Source organism: Sinocyclocheilus grahami, unplaced genomic scaffold, assembly GCF_001515645.1.
Source record: "Sinocyclocheilus grahami isolate Dianchi unplaced genomic scaffold, SAMN03320097.WGS_v1.1 scaffold19.1, whole genome shotgun sequence".
NCBI classification, from domain to species: domain Eukaryota; kingdom Metazoa; phylum Chordata; class Actinopteri; order Cypriniformes; family Cyprinidae; genus Sinocyclocheilus; species Sinocyclocheilus grahami.
The window spans coordinates 2,535,856-2,549,917 of NW_015505198.1; the positions used below are offsets into that span (position 1 = coordinate 2,535,856).

General features: G+C 36.2%; 1 protein-coding gene and 1 long non-coding RNA gene across 2 annotated transcripts in view; both read left to right on the plus strand.

Moving 5' to 3' along the window:
• Positions 1–2,557: 2,557 nt before the first annotated feature.
• On the plus strand, positions 2,558–5,393 carry LOC107554968 (uncharacterized). The gene is made up of 3 exons (XR_001605117.1): positions 2,558–2,704; positions 2,925–3,007; positions 5,201–5,393. It is a non-coding gene; the product is annotated as an uncharacterized lncRNA (long non-coding RNA).
• A 946-nt stretch (positions 5,394–6,339) lies between these two features.
• Positions 6,340–14,062, plus strand: part of LOC107555379 (coiled-coil domain-containing protein 129-like) — a 34,919-nt gene continuing 27,196 nt past the window's right edge. The window contains exons 1-7 of the mRNA XM_016238148.1: positions 6,340–6,385; positions 6,480–6,536; positions 8,743–8,791; positions 9,663–9,740; positions 9,851–10,053; positions 12,349–12,824; positions 12,908–12,968. Of these exons, the coding sequence (XP_016093634.1) occupies positions 6,340–6,385; positions 6,480–6,536; positions 8,743–8,791; positions 9,663–9,740; positions 9,851–10,053; positions 12,349–12,824; positions 12,908–12,968 (970 nt within the window). The remainder of the gene's footprint in view (positions 6,386–6,479; positions 6,537–8,742; positions 8,792–9,662; positions 9,741–9,850; positions 10,054–12,348; positions 12,825–12,907; positions 12,969–14,062) is intronic.

Genomic DNA, 14,062 nt, shown 5'->3' on the forward strand with positions numbered 1-14,062 from the left:
ACTATCGCCATGCTGCCAAGACCTGAGACAGTGGGACTTACACCCACATGAGACGGACAAAGTTCTGTAAGTAATTGTTAATAATATGACATTTTCATCCAAGAATATAAAAAATTCCCTCTCAAGATAAAAAAACACAAAACAGGTGTATTTCAGTGAAGTCAGAACAACAGTCTCTTCGGAAAGCTGCCTTCATAGACAATGTACAAAGGTAGGTTTACATAATAGCTCATCTAGGCTACTAAGATGCCTTCATCTGTTTCGATTTTGAAGGTGGCATAGATTTGTCTTTTACAGATTATTAAAAACAACTGGCTAAAAAATGATGGAAAACAAATGATTATTAATTTCCTACTTTTATTGACTCCTTTGGACACAATTTTATTACATTTTAATTTAATTTATATTAAATGTATTTAATTCTTATTTACAAATTGAGCAAATAAAACATTTATTTTATTTTAAAATAACACTAATATTTGAATATTATTTTAAAAGTAATTTTATTTAAATAGCATTTTTACAAAAAACTGAGGTTCACATACAAATTAATTTAAATAAAATATTGATGTTATTTAATTAAAATAACACCAATATTTAAATATTATTTTAATATTAATTTGCATTAAATTTGTACTGATTCCTTCAGACAAAATTGTTTCATTTTATTAATTTATATTACAGTTATTCTTTATTTACAAAAACAAATGCTCACTTACAAATGAATTTCAATCAAATATTAATTTAATTTAATTAAAATAACACCCATATTAAAACATTTATTTTAATATTAATCTTTATTTAAAAAAAAAAAAAATGACATTTACAAATTAATTTAAATACTATATATATATATATTCATCTTACGACAATATTTGCAAATTATTTAAATACATTACATTACATTTCTAATGAGAAATAGTAATGTGACTAACAGTCACTAAATATTTGTGTGGTTGTTTGAATTAGACATGATCTGACATTTTCCTTATGCTACAACACTGTCTGGACTTGGTTTCAGACACAGCTAACGTAAACTCTCTTTGAACAATTCTTCTCAATATTCTTTGTTCTAAAGCTTTCTACTAACAATAACACTCTACGTTCGTATCTTGTAGCCAGATCTTGGTGTGGAAGCCGGAGTAATTGTAACAGATGTTGAATGATTAAATTAGCAGTTGCAGGCTGCTCAAATATTCATGTCGCGTTGAGAACGTGTACCATTACGAAGAAAACCCATCGAATACTACTTGATTATTCTATGCTTTTGTTTCCTTCACATAAGGCACAAATCTCCAGAAGATGTTCTAGGTGAAGATGTCTGACTGTTTTGTGCGAGGGCACTCGTGTAGGAGTAAGAGATGTGTTAAAGCGCTAATACAGCCATTTAAAACCTTTTTCAGCACTGTACCGCTGTGATAACAGCATTTTATTCAGCTCTGAGGTTCATGAAAGTTTAAGAAACAGACTCTTAAGTGAGAAGCATCACACTATGAAGGGGGGAACTGCTCTTGTGCCCTGGAGTGAGACACTTCACACCCGTCTGCTCCAGATGTGCTCAGCGCCTGCCCCTGTCAGGACGTGTCAAGTCCCTCTCACAATGTGCAAAGTCTGCATGGAAATTCACTCAAGGACTTGCAGAAATAAGATTCCTAAGCCGTAAATAAAACAAATTAGAGTATAAGACGTAGCATTTTTATTAGCCCTATTAAGAACGTACTTCTTAGATCATTAGGTGATACAGTGACCCCAAAAACTATTTAGACACCTAAGGCACACGCAAAAATTAAGGAATGTCAATGCATTCGATATTAAATATTGAACAAAGTGGAATTTATTGTTTGTGTATAGCTATCTGCATAGATAAAGACACAACATATTGTTAAACTCCGGGCTGTCAAACGTTATTGGATCATTTAATGTGATTAACTACACCTAGTTACTCTGCTAGAACACCTGTGTAAACTCGAGAAGAACTGACTTCATTCATCTGCTAAGAAATAACCAATACACAAGCATTAAAAGTCACCGAGCCTTCTTGTGCAACATTTCTTTTCAGAACTTTTGATTTTAAAATTGCTAATAAAATAGGTTCTGGTAACAGTAAACACGTCGAACGGTAAATAATGCTTGTTTATGTGAAACGCTCAGGCTTTAGAATTGATATTCTAAAATCTAAAAGTGATTGGGTTGCTTTGACAAAACATTCAAAGAAACAGTGTTCTGCCAAACATGCATAATGCAGTCCAATCTGTGCCAGTCACCTTACCTAGTTGTTTGTGAATAGTTTACTGGTCCTTAGTGTGCACAGAATATTAATTCACACAGAGAAATGATCTAGTTTCCACCTTTTATCCTGAGGAAAAAAAATGCAGCACATTTTTATAGCTTAATTATGCGTGGTGGCATTCATTATTGAGGATGGAGGCATCAGTTTATGTAGCTTTCAATGTATTTCAGTTAGACCTTTAGTGATATCTAGTGGTTCATAAACAGAACTGCAGTCAAGTAGAACTTGGTTTAGTCATAGGGGACATTTTAAAGACAGACAAAAATATATAGTAATAACAATAATGATAATAAATTTCGAATGTGACTAAAGTGTCTAAATATAGCTACAAAGAACAGTACATTTTCTCTTTCTCACACTCGTGATTTAGCTACAGGTTTTAAAGGCGAAATAGCACAAACTTCCTTCTAACAGGTTAGGCAACAAAGATCATGTTTCTGCACGCAGGCACAGCTCAATTCCTCTTTCAATCTTGCACGTGAATATTCATCGGGATTAAAGCAGAAGGCGATAACAGCGCGCTCACACATCGGCTTTGTGCTTCAGGCTGTTTTCTATGCACTTTATTTGCATACGCGTTCAGCTTTTTTTCCCTGTATGTGGACCAAATTAGTTCGTGTGTTTCTGTTTTTAGCCGAGGTTGATATAGCGATAAGGACCTTTAAACAGGCGTGCTGTGGCAGGTGTTCAGTCTGGACGTGCTCCTCTAAAGCGCAGGTGAGTGTTTGAGATGATGTCCCGCGGTCATACCGCGGTTAATCACGTCTTTATATTTTCCTAACTTGATTATAGTCTTGGAATAGTATTTGCTGATCATATGATTGTTTCAAATCGGTATTAGCTAATATTCACCCTAGTTTTAGTGGTTCATAGTTTATTGGTTGTTTCAGGAAATCTTTAGGTGTTATTTATTCATTAGTCTTACATTTTTATTACGAGCAACATGGATTGCAGTGGTTTATATCGTTGTCCGTGTTTATAATATACAGTGTTGGGGGTAACTCATTACAAGTAACGCGAGTTACGTAATCAGATTACTTTTTTTCAAATAACTAGTAAAGTAACGCATTACTTTTTTAATTTACAAGAAAATATCTGAGTTACTTTTTCAAAAAAGTAACGCCAGTTACTTTGTTTTCCCATTTATTGACTGACAAGTCTCCTGTCCCCATATTGGGAGAAATCGGGAGTACAGAGGAGTTGGGTGTGCTGTGTGAACAATGATGTTACTGTAGTTCTAGACTAAATGTGAATGTGCATTAATTCATCCCACTCACAAAAAACTGATTTAGTATTCATCAAAATGAATTAAAACAGTGAAATGCAAACTCAGAATATGACGCAAACCTGCAATAATTAAATATATCTAATCCCATTGTATTAACTAATGTCTTTGCTGCTGGCCTTTGATGATCCAGTTCAACCGCATGCACTAATAAGCAAAAATGACTTTAGAGAAGCTAACAATTGTGCTTTGTTTTTTTATTGCTGAAGAGTGTTTCTTCTCCTGCGATGTGAATTTACTTTTCCTTCAGCCTGAGGTTTATTCATTACACTTTTTGGTGTGAAAGGGCTTTTATATTTGCTATAAATAGAACTTCTTATATAAAAAAAAATCAAGCCCTGCTCATATTTAAAAAGTAACGCGAAAGTAACGCAAAAGTAATATAACGCATTACTTTCCATGAAAAGTAACTAAGTAACGTAATTAGTTACTTTTTTAAGGGAGTAAAGCAATATTATAATGCATTACTTTTAAAAGTAACTTTCCCCAACACTGATAATATATACTATTATGGTTGGTAGATTTGTTTTGTGTGTGAAAAATCTGCATTTATTCACCGTTACGTTAGCTTGTGGAACATTTTCTCATAACTTCTGATATTTATGATTATATAATTCTATAATTATTGGGGTGCCCGATCCTGTTCCTCGAGATCTACTTCCCAGCAATGTTCAGTTTCAACTCTAATAAAAAAACACCTGAACTTGAGCCAAACAAGATGTTCTGGAACATCTGATAATTACAGACAGGTGTGTTGGAGCAGGACAGCTATCCAGGAACAGTAGACACCCATCTTTTGTATTGAAAGGGAAAGTAAAATTAACATTAAAATAAAATATGTATAAAAATTATGTTAATTATATTAATGTTTTATTTAGTTATTATTGTATGTGTGTGTGTGTGTACACATACACACACACACACACACACACACTACTTTTTCTCTTTTTTGTCTTTTGTTTACAAAATATACCATTTAAAAACTACGTTTGGTCAAAACAAGTGTTTATTATATTATATTTTATTTTATTTGTAGGCACAATCTAATCACTTTCACTTTTTGTAACCTTTTAACTAAATAGTTTAGCATACTCCTGTATTATTCTGATTTATATATATATATATATATATATATATTTAGTGTACATCTCGTAGTGTTAGTACAGACATGGGCCCTTAAACTACAAATATCTTTTAAAGTATCAGATAACTGAAAAACTCTTTATTTATTCACCTTGAACAAAACTGAATATTACACAAGTATTCTTTCTTAAAATATGTGTGGTTATTTCAGGCATTCTCATTTACCACATAAATCTGTTCTGATCACTGTCGGATCAAATGACATCAGATTTGATATGTTGTCATAGTGCGCAATGGATTAGGAAAATATTGCAGTGCACAGAGACAAACAAGTATTTAGAAAAGTAGGCCAAGTTTGTGTTTAGTCTTTAGCCCAGTTGTACCGTAGATAAATGAAATAATGTAGCATGAATGAAAAAGCACAGTATATACCACAAATATTAAATATGCTTGGCATTTTCATGTACATTGTGCAAACATTTGTGTTTTTTCTGACTGTCATAATTTGGGAATTAATAAATACACATATTTGTATCTTTTAGTGTTGGACTAGAGAAGATGAGCTGATATTGAGGTGTTCGCTCACTACCGTGATTGATTTATGGATGGGTTGAATCTCATGACCACAACAATGTCTACCAGTAAATCTGCCGCCAGAAGGGCAATTCTACAGACCTCCAGGACTAGGTGGAACAGGACGGATAACTTTGATATTGTTCCTATTATCAGTTCGGACACAAGTGAGTAAACGGATATGTATGCCTGTTAGATGTTGTGCTGTTTCGTGGAAGTGCAGACTAGCTGCGATGTAGAGTTTGATATTTGAGATGTTTCAGGGAACTGGGAAATTGTATTATGGTAATCGGTGTTAGTCAGTGTTGGTCAAATTCCATGGATCATCCTCAGAAATCCTGCTCACTTCACAGAATATGCAAAGCAGCGAAATATGACTGTAGTTCGTCTGTTAATATCAAATGCACTTTTTTGTTTGTTGTTTTTTTTAGTTTGTTACTCAGACGCAGGCAGTGCGCTGCATGAGACAAAAAAGTAATATAGCCAAAACAGCCGCATAGCCACTCTTTAGTGTAGATGCATGTTGATTTTATCAGACGATGCCGCGATTATAAATGAGAGTGACTCCTGGTTAACATGTATTAAAAGGGGTTGTGTTTAGTCACTATTTAGTGTGGTATTTTTTGACAATATTCACTCATCATGACAGTAAAATAGGGCATTCTAAGTCAATATACTGCAGTATTTCCTCTCTCAATCAGTAGAAAATATGGTTAACAACCGGTCATGCATGGAAAAAAAAATACCGTCATGTACCGTGAAACCGGGATAATTTTGAAAAATACCGTGATATAAATTTTTGGTCATACTGCCCAGCACTATAATGTATTACAAAAAATGATCATATTTTTATTATTATCATATCACAATAAAATGATTCAGAAGCTAAGGGATAAAATGCAACATTGGAGAGTATTTTGGTGTATATTTCTTGCTTTATAGTTGCTGTATATTTCAATTGAGTAGACTGTTTGATAAATGGGATCAGCTCAATGCATATGCAGTGATCCTGTGAACGCCTATTTCACCCTGGAGCTCTGTGTAAACGTTGTGTTGGATATGTCATTAACATACTGATATGATTCAGTCAATTAGTCCTTTCTCTGTGATGGTTGACAGCTTGCTGGTTTATGCGATTATAACAGGGTTAGCAGGTCAGCTGACCTACTGACACGAGGGCATGACTTATTGACTCTGAATTTCACACTCTTCAATACTGTATTGTAAAACATATTGAGTTGTTTTCAGTGAAGCCTATACGAAGAAACGAGAGCGGGGAAGATGATCTGGCACTGGGAGTGGAAGGTAAACATTCTCAGTTTTGTATTGCTCGGTTCAGTTTAACCAAATACCCATCTGAAACAAGACATACGAGCGATATGAATGAGTGACGTTGGTTGGCATCAAGGTTTGAGCTATTCTTTATTAAAGTATTGAGCATACAGTGGCATATGTTTTAGAATACATTGACTGAAGTGTTCAGAAGGACTGTGCTAACCCAGGATTTTAAACATTGTCAAACCTCTCCATGCCTTCTAACACAAACACTGGCAGAAATTGAGACAGTCCAGTCCCCGCTGTCTCCGCTGGACGCCAGTCTGAGATGTGTCACGGCATATTTGTGGAAACTTCACCTGCTACTGCATGGTTTCCAGTTACACAGAAAAGATAAGGAGTAGATAAAGCAGAAAAAGACGTGCGCCTTAACTTAACATGATTTACCCAAGTACGACATGTTCCTCGATCAACATCCATGTAGGTCCGGGAAGAAAACCAAACAATCAGGGCATCGTACAGTTTCCCAAAAGCATCGTAAGCCTAAATTGATTGTAGCTCCATTGGTTTCAATGGGTCTACGATGTACTTAAGCTTACGATGCTTTTGAGAAACGCAGCCCAGATCAACTAATCCTATCAGATTTTAGAGTTAGTGTTTATGGGCTTCAATAGTATTCTTATCAACATATAATTTCCCATTCAAAGTTGGTTATGGTTAAGGATACTCTTCAAAAAAGATGGAAAGTAATTAATGCAGAAAAGGAAACCTAAAATGTACTTGTTTTTTTTGTTTACTTGCCATTCTGAAGTTTTCAAGTGATTCGTCTCAATGCAGCGTTCCTGTACTTTTATTTTTAAAAGACAAAAGATGAGCACAATAGACGAGTTAGATTCATGATTTTATAGTTCAAATACACCTACACTGAAAGTTCTTTGTAATTTAGTCCTTTCCCAGTATGCAATGGGGCATGACTAGTTGCATTGTCTGACTGTTCTTTTATAAAGCTGTTGTTGATTTCATCACATTTAGTCACTTGTGACATTAGGATTTGTTTGTTTTTCTACTTAAAATCATCAGTTAGTTCAGTGAAGACGTTTACTTAAAATAATTAAAAAGTAGAGTGATTCAACTCAAAAAATCCATTTGTAATTCCTATATGAACGCTTTGATGGAGGTACATGTCCTACTAGGCTAAATCATCCTCTACATAATTCTTGTGACTACTGAGGTGTTAGGAATATTTGAAGAGGTTTACCTTGAGCTGACTTTTCACTTCAGGCACCAGAGGCTGAATTACAGAAACTTCCTTCCCTCGAGTTAAGCTCTGACATGTTCTAACATACTGTACATCACAGCAGATACGATTCTAGAGGTTTAGATGTTTTTGCCCCTAGTCCTGAGAAGTTTAGAATCTGGACCTGAATCAACTGACTTGGAAATGTGTCTTTAGCCCAACAAAAACAGGACAAAGCTATTTAGACGTGTAGAGTGCATTCTCGTGTAGCTTCTTCATAAACCAATTTAAGAACAAATGCAGACTAATACTATAATTAGGCAAATACAGTAGATACAATGACAATGATACAAGAGCATACAATCAGCTGCATTCCTAAATGTATTTGCTTGCTTGCCAGACATTCTTCATATCTGTTAACATATCTGAATGATCATATTCGCGTCGACCACCTATAGTTGTTTTCTTTCTGCTCGGTGTGCTGTCTTTCTTCAGGGTTCTGTCTGTCTTTTGTCCTGGGTTCTTCCTTTTCAGGGTCACTTAGTGAATGTCTTCACTCTCGTCTGTTGCTGTTTGACTCTTCTTAGGAAAAGTTGCTGTTGTCAAAGTTCTGAATCTCTCATTCATGTCAGTTGCACTGCCAGACACTCCCCTTCTAGTGAATGAGGTGCTTTGGTTTTGTAACTCAGCTGCAATGGAAGGTACAGGACGGAATGGATTGTTGCTCTTCGGACTCCGCCGAGATTAAACAAAGGTGCTGGTTTAGGAAAATATGCTGGGCACTTTGGATCAGGGTCCACTTTTAAGAAGACATCAGCATGTCCCTGACAAAATGCCAAAGTCTTCTCTACAGTTGTTTATGAGAAGACATCAAAACAACAATGAAGAATATTGACCTAATATAGCTACTGTAGCGCTGTCTGGAGGTGTTTAATTGAAAACGCAGATGTTTTCCATCTTCATAAGAACTCCTCTGTGTTTTTTCTGTGTCTGATGCAGCATCTTTATATGGCAAACGCTCTCTTAAGACTGTACGAGACCTTCTGAGGTAAGAACAGATTTAATTTTTAATGTTCATTGTCTTTTAAGCAGTACTTTCATTTATAACTTGAATAACTTTGACTTCTTTCATGTGATATGATATTCATATGATAAGCTGAATGATGATATTTGCATGTAATGGCCGATATTACAATTTTATACTATTTTTGTGTAACTAAATAAAAACTAAAAGCAGCTGTCAAAAATTGTACAGTGTGAAAAACGGATATTCATTTTGAGATTTACTAAAGATTACATTGAACAGTGTTATTAAATTCAATATTAGATATATTTCAATTCAATTCAATATTTATATGACAGCAAAAGTAACTGAAAAACTAAGCATGTATGATTAAATATCCAAAATAACCAATATGGTACCAATATTGTGTATCCCAGTTGCATTTCTGAAATTGATCAGACAACAATTATATTAACATGTATAAAGATTATATAACTCTATTCACTATATAAAGGAATATGCTGCATATCTGTGTCACATCAAAGTGTTTGAAATGACCTGAAGTGGTACATTTGTTATATGAATATGTACTATGTATGCATGTGTATATACTATATATCAGACGGAGTGCTGTGTAAGAGTGCGTGATGTAGGCTTGTTCAGGCACCTGCCAGAGACCTTAAGCACATTTCCCATGCAAATGCTGATTTGTTGACATGTCACCGCATGGGCTGCTGGGCTGGTTTGCATGAGGTGGAATGTCACTGATGGGGCAGTGAGGTAGGAGAAGAGCGATTCTGACCGGAAATGGGCGAAACAGAGGAAAATGTGACGGAGGGCTTTGGTGTGTAGGAAAGGAAGGTCAGCAGTGTTTGTTTTCTATTCACTGATGTTTGCTGGTGTCATCCACACACAGGCCATCTCAAGATCCTCCTGCTCTGTCCAGGTGGAACAGTTTTGCATCGAATGTCTCAATAATACCATCTGATGTCAGGTCTGGTTCTCCTCAATAGCCTTCTCCACCTGCCGATCATTTACTTTAAGATGTTAATTTGTCGATACTCCTGCTAATGTTGTTTTTTGTACTGTAATTTTGTTATGCAGTGTAATGGACGTGTTGAACATACTGCAGGATGACCCTGAGGAACTGTTGCTGGATTTGGGTTTTGGCACCGAGGAGCCTGACATTACAGGGAGAATCCCAGCCCGATTCCTCAATTACCAGTCCTGCGCTCGTGGCATCAGCTTTCAGCTCTTTCTGGAAGCTCAGCAGAACCGAATGGACGTTGAAAACTTGGATGTCAGAAGTGAGCAAGTTTCCTCAAGTTCACCTCAAACTCATATGACTTGCTGTCTTCCATGGAAATTTCTGATGAACATTCTTGCCACAGCTTACGTATAATGAATGTGAAAGAGGACTGGGGCTGTCAAATTCCAAAAAATAAATAAACAAAAAACTAGTGCTGTCAAACGATTAATCGCATCTAAAATAAAAGTTTTGTTTACATAATATGAGTGTGTAATGTGTATATTTATTATGTATATAGAAATACAAACACATGCATGTATATATTTAAGAAAATATGTTATGTTTATATATTAAATATATTTATAAATAAAATATAAATATATATATATATACATGTAAATATTTTCAAAATATATACTGAATGTGTGTATTTATATATACATAACAAATAAACACAGTACACATACTGTACACATATTATGTAAACAAAAACTTTTATTTTGGATGGGTTTAATCGCGATTATTCATTTGACAGCACTACAAAAAACACTAAATTGGTCTGTATGACTTGTGCGCTATTTAAGTCTTCTTAGGCCAAAACTAATGTATGACTTAAGATGGCTGAGTATTGTGCACAAGACATCTGGAACACTTTTTTTTTGTCCTTTTAAAAGCTTGAAATCTAATTTATTATTACTTAATTAAAATGTCTCCTTTTACTTTCCATGGAAGAAATAAAGCATACATCAATTTTGAGGTGTGAATAATCACTTTTTAAAAATATTTTACTGTATAGCCACACTTTTGTCATTGGAATCTGTTCTCGCTGCTTAACGGTTCCATTCCGTGCTGATCCGGACCAGGATCATTTTCCACTGTGGGGCTGATAACAGAGCTCATAATCAAATATGTCAGTTGTTGCGTTGGTGACACAAGTGTTTACATATGGTATGAGATGTTAATAGTGACCGCCATTATGGAGGATGATTAGATATTTCAGATATTCCAACTGTGCTGAGAATTCCAGGCTGAATCGTGAAGGTTTGTAATCGTGCCGTGCCATACAAAGCTCATGTGGAATGTTACCATTCAGAAAACCATTCAGCGGGACGGTGGAGTAGCTTATGGTTCCATAGATGTTAAATGTGCAGTATGTAATATTGACAGCTAGTGGTTGAAATGGGTACTGCAGTCCAAATTAATTTTCCACTGTGGGGCTGATAACAGAGCTCATAATCAAATATGTCAGTTGTTGCATTGGTGACACAAGTGTTTACATATGGTATGAGATGTTAATAGTGACCGCCATTATGGAGGATAATTAGATATTTCAGATATTCCAACTGTGCTGAGAATTCCAGGCTGAATCGTGAAGGTTTGTAATCGTGCCGTGCCATACAAAGCTCATGTGGAATGTTACCATTCAGAAAACCATTCAGCGGGACGGTGGAGTAGCTTATGGTTCCATAGATGTTAAATGTGCAGTATGTAATATTGACAGCTAGTGGTTGAAATGGGTACTGCAGTCCAAATTCAAAATATTGGAGATCGTTTTTTCTCCTGCCCCTTCCTCCTCTGACTCAAAATTTACACGGGTTGCCAGATTAGGACACGCAAGAGGAATGAGTGCAGTTAACTGACAATGGAGGACGACGAGACATGCAAATTGTTGAGTTGATTTATCTGCATTTTAATATGCCTCTGGTTTTTTAGGTGAATGCCGAGGCTTTTTAGGTTGGGTAGAATCTGCTATCTCTGACCCACTTAATTTTCTGGCTTCCATGGCTGCAATACACTGTATTTTCTGCCAACTTAACTCGGAGAGTTGAAAGACAATTGGGTAAACTGGCAGTGGGCAGAATCAAACAGACCAAAACAAAAACAGACAATCTGACAAGGAATACTCATTTCAAAAGTAGAATGACTTGCTATGGCATTGTGAAGTATGTGAACTAAACGTTTCTTAAATGTCTGCAAACATATTATGGTATTTTTACTATTTAGTACGGTCAAAAATTACATAATACAGCACCTTTAAAGGTTCTTAATGGAACCATAGATTCCACTAAAGAACTTTATTTTTAAGAGTGTTGATTTTTCATTGCACAAACTGTTCTTTATACTGGTTATTTAGATTATGAAATGGTTCTTCTATGGCATCACTGCAAAATCTCCCAATTTCTTGTGTAGAGTGCATAGCTGTTTTCAGAGGTTGAATGTGGTTTAAATATTGTGTGAAACACAAGTTGACACTCCTTTCCTGTACAGCTGCAGTGTGTTGAAAGTCTGATAAGCAGAGTTTTATGCAAGTCAAGAGTTTTGAAACACTATCTCTTTTCCTCCCGGTGTTCAGATCGGTTTAGACAACTCGAGGTTCTTCAGCAGGTCACCACGACGTTCTCCTCTCTGGTCGGTGGAAATACTCAGAATGTGGACACATCTACAGCCTCCCGGATGTCCGCAGAAGCACGAGAGAGGAGAAAACGCATGGCCATGATTCTGCGTAGAGCCTCCAAGAAGAGCCTCAGCCAAGCCAAAACCTTACAGAACCAGCACATGCCCTGTCCTGTGACCTCCTCAGCCCTATCCAGCCCAGAATCATGTGGGATGCCAATGGTAGATAAAAGGATCCCTTCCAAACGCACACAGATGTCAGACAACGGTCTCTCCCCATTAGAAGAGGAGCAGAGCATTCATTTAGAGGCAATTGAGCCGGTTCTAAACAGTTCAATGATAAGAGGAACATCAGACCTTCTGAAGCTTGACTCTGTCCCGTCTTCAACTGAAGAGAGTCTGCAACGGCCTGTTGAATCTTTTGAGCTGGAAGAGGTGAAGTATTATTGATCTGCATTGATGCCCTATGTATTTACTTCCACATTGTTCCCTTTCTAATGTTGTTGACTGTTTTTCAGATCCAGAGTTTTGATGAGGGAAGTGTGCCTGGGAGCTACAATGGTCCAGTGGATCCTGGAGGTGCATTTTATTTTTAAAACACCCAAGCAACTGCATAGCAATGTGCAAAGCCCTGCTAACTGCCCTAGCATTGCGGCCATAACATTTAGTGGCAAGTTTTGTACAGGCTAAAGTAGGGGTGGGCGCTATACCGTTATGAAAGTAACTACCGGTATTACGTTGTTCCATGATATAGATTTTGCTATACCGTGGATACCGTTATATATTCATGAATTCAAATTTTGCATTTATATTGTTTTGTTCAATTTGGTACGTTTTGCAAATTTTAACACAAATGACGATAAAGAGTCGAGGCTGAACGTTTTTGTCCTCTGTGTGCAACGCCGTACTACACAGGCATTAGTAATCAAACACAGAGCATCGTAACAGACCAAGTTAATAGAGCACAAATCGTCTACTCCAGTGGTTCCCAAACTGAGGGATAGTGACAGTCAGCAGATTATTTTGCAAAAACAAGTCTACACTGCGTAATTTTCCAGCTTATCATGCGGCCACTTGCCTGATAAGTAAATAATTTGACATATATAAAATGACATATTTTAATTACTTCAATATGACTGACAGTACCCGCTTGAGCGCTCAGTTATCAGTTGAAGCAGTTGTGGTTGTATCAATAACAGACCACTAGGTGGAGCGATTGAAGAATCAGAGTTGTATTGCAGGGAGCCATGTAGAAATATAAACGAATGATGTATGGTTCTGCTCTAAGCATGAAAGTTATAAGTTTGTCAAAGGACCTCCAGTGCCAGGTAAACGTAAAGCAGATTATGAATATACTTAAGGGGGTCATATGATGCTGCTAAAAAGAACATTATTTTGTGTATTTGGTGTAATGAAATGTGTTTATGCGGTTTAAAGTAAAAAAAAACACATTATTTTCCACATACTGTACATTATTGTTTCTCCTCTATCCCCTGCCTTTTTGAAACGCGTTGATTTTTACAAAGCTCATCATCTGAAAAAGCGAGGTGTGCTCTGATTGGCCAGCTATCCAGTGCGTTGTGATTGGCCGAATTCCTCAAGCGTTTTACGGAAGTGTTACGCCCCTTACCATATTGTGATGGCGTGTCCCAGCCGGAGCGATGACACAAAAA